We start from the raw sequence: 2,952 nt of genomic DNA on the forward strand, positions 1-2,952 counted from the left end.
ATCAGCCAGTTCAACCGTTTCATCATCAGACTCCGGCTCGAATTGGTAAGGTACAATCGATACCATCTTTTCTATGTACTGTATTGACAAGTCTCCAGGGCTGTTATTCCGTCATGGCAATGGGCGTTTCGTTTGCGACACGCGCTATATGCGGTAGACCAATCCAGAGCCAATCTCTCTACGGCTCTGGACCAATCACAAAGGACTGCGCCATCTGACCAATCACAGCAGTGAGGGCTCACCGAAAGGAGGGGTTTAGAGAGACTGATTCTTTAAACTGCTTCGCACGAGTCGTTTACGAATCATTTAGAAATGAGGTAAAATTTAATCTATTTTTTAAGAAAACTAACGTGTTTTTTGACCTTGCATACATGTAAACCTGTTTTAGGAGACTCATAAAACAATATTAGCAACCTTAAAACTGGCATAATAGGGGCACTTTAAAATGCATGAATTATAATTTGTTACGTCAAATATTTTTTAAAAGTTGAAATCAGAGCTTTTTTCCCCACATATACAAATTCAAATATATAAAATTGCCAGCACGTACAATACAGTGTTGTTTTGCTGTGTCCTCAGATATGCTATGGCTGTAATGAACCACCATGTTTGTCCTGTCGAAAACTGGTAAGTTGGGCTTGTTTCACTCAGTCTGTTTAAAGCGTGTGATGTTTATGTAATTTGATCATCAGTGCTGTTTTTGTAAAGGTCATACAATGTAACATGCACAGATGAAACAGCCAAGCCGGGCTTCCCAAAAACATGCTGCACCATTCAAGACATCCCCCTCATCAGGTAGTCATGTGCACTTTATTTCGAGTCTGTGTTTATTTCCAGCGTGATCTGACAGTGTCTTTGTCTTCACTTTGATTCAGTAAATGTGGATCTTTCCCTCCCGAGAGCTGTCTGTTCAGTCTCATTGGTAATGTGGGAGCTTTCATGGGTAAGACTGCTTGTTCTCATATTTCCACATATTCTACACCGGCAGTGACATATCAAATAACGGAGAACAAAAGCATGAATGGAAGCATTCAGCATTCAGAGTGGCAGAGGTGTCGCAAAAACAGATACCTGCATGAGACTTGCAGACATGCTTCTTATTGCGTCATCTCATAAGAATGTTTTCCTGTGTCGCTTGCTTCATTATGTGTTGTGTTATGAGTGAGCTGATATGTTGCGATTATGTGAATAGGGGTTTGATTGTCCTTGTCTTGTTGAAGGTTGGCTGTCATCTGCTTCTATTTCTGTTGTGACATGAAATCAGGGGTGTTATTACAAACTTTTATACACCACACTATAACCTAAATAATAAATCTTATAAATGGAAATAAAAACCATAAGATTTGTGTAGGCTAAGTATTTGAACACTAAAAACATGGTTAAAAAAATGTGTGAATGCATTTGCATTACGGAACAAAATCTTAAGTTAAACATGTATATGTAGCTCAACCTTCAGGTTTCGAACATACATTGGCATTCAAAATTTTAGGATTTTTGAAAGAAAATTGAATTGAAAATTCATCAATTTCATATTTTTCATTAAATATACAGTAAAAACTAATGTTGTGAAATATTACATTTTAAAATAACTTTTCTGTTTAATATATTTTAGAATTTAATTTATTCCTGTGCTGGTAAATTCTATACAGTTTTCAGGGTCACATGATCCTTCAGAAGTCATTATAATGTGTTGGTTTGGCGCTCAAGAAGCATTTCTTATCATTATCAATGTTGAAAACAGATTTGCTGCTTAATATTATGTATAAACCATTTTTTAGGATTCTTCGATGAAAAGAACGTTCAAAATAACAGCATATCTTTGAAATCGAATGTTTTGTAACATTAAAAGTTTTTAGTGTCACTTTTGACAATTTAATTATTTTTTTATGTATTTGGATACTCTCAAACTAAAGTGGATTATGAGAAAAGTTCTAGCATCAGCTTTTTGTAGATGCTACTTGATTTTATATTTTGTTATCTAATGAAATGAAATCCTTAGTGTACAAATGTTATACACTATTGAACAAAAACTGGTGTATAAAGTACCTGAAAGCCATACTCAAGTAAAAGTACAGATATCTTACCAGAAAATTACTTTGGTAGAAGTTGAAGTCACCGTTTAGAATAGTACTTGAGTAAAAGTCTTAAAGTATGTGATATTTATTGAATTTAAGTACAAAAAGTATTTTTTAAATCTTAAACGTACTTAAGTATTGAAAGTAAAAGTACAAGTAAATGCAAAATGGAAAAGAAGCAAATAAATATATATAAAAAATGTTCATACACCGCTTGAGTAGCAAGATTGTGTTCAGTTTTAACTCTTTCTTCCATTTTGTATTTTTGGGTAAGAATAAGAAGCACTTAATCCGGTACTTAGTGTCTTTCATTCCAACATAAGAAAACATTTCTGGAATCTGCATCTGAAATAGCATTTAGATGTATTTACACAGTTTATGTATCTCAGAGGGGACATGGATGCATTTAAACTGCAGTTACAGATGCATAAATAGGCCTAATGTTTTGTTTTTAACATAAAACGTTGAATACTGATATTTGAAATAATTTAAAACATGAAAAAAGTCGAAATGTGAAATTAAAACCGCCAGTAGGTGACAACAGGTGATTGTTAATGAGTGAGTCATTGAGATTCAACCGATTAATTCAAATGACTGATTCATTCAGAATCAAAGCATTTGACTGTGTTAATGAGTGAATCACTGAATCATTTATTCAACCGATTCGTTCAAAAAGCTGATGAATTCAATAAGTAAATACCATTGCTCAGAGACGCAAAACAGTGCTTTGATCTTTGTTTGGAACTATTTTCGTTAGCAAAATTGAGCAAAAACAAGCAATATTACCTCTGAAATGTAAGTCACTTACTGCTTTACTGAACTTGTATAAAATGATTATTAAATGTGTTATGCTGATATCTGCAGAAAAACGGTACTC

The 2,952-nt window shown here is 33.8% G+C and overlaps 1 protein-coding gene across 2 annotated transcripts in view; it reads left to right on the forward strand.

The window, feature by feature from the left end:
• Positions 1-2,952, forward strand: part of LOC107673390 (transmembrane protein 150A-like) — a 16,463-nt gene that overhangs the window by 5,739 nt on the left and 7,772 nt on the right. For both annotated transcript variants that reach the window (XM_016466960.1, XM_016466959.1), the window contains exons 3-5: positions 580-627; positions 709-795; positions 876-943. In XM_016466960.1, the coding sequence (XP_016322446.1) occupies positions 580-627; positions 709-795; positions 876-943 (203 nt within the window). The remainder of the gene's footprint in view (positions 1-579; positions 628-708; positions 796-875; positions 944-2,952) is intronic.

Source organism: Sinocyclocheilus anshuiensis, unplaced genomic scaffold, assembly GCF_001515605.1.
Source record: "Sinocyclocheilus anshuiensis isolate Anshui unplaced genomic scaffold, SAMN03320099.WGS_v1.1 scaffold508, whole genome shotgun sequence".
NCBI lineage: Eukaryota > Metazoa > Chordata > Actinopteri > Cypriniformes > Cyprinidae > Sinocyclocheilus > Sinocyclocheilus anshuiensis.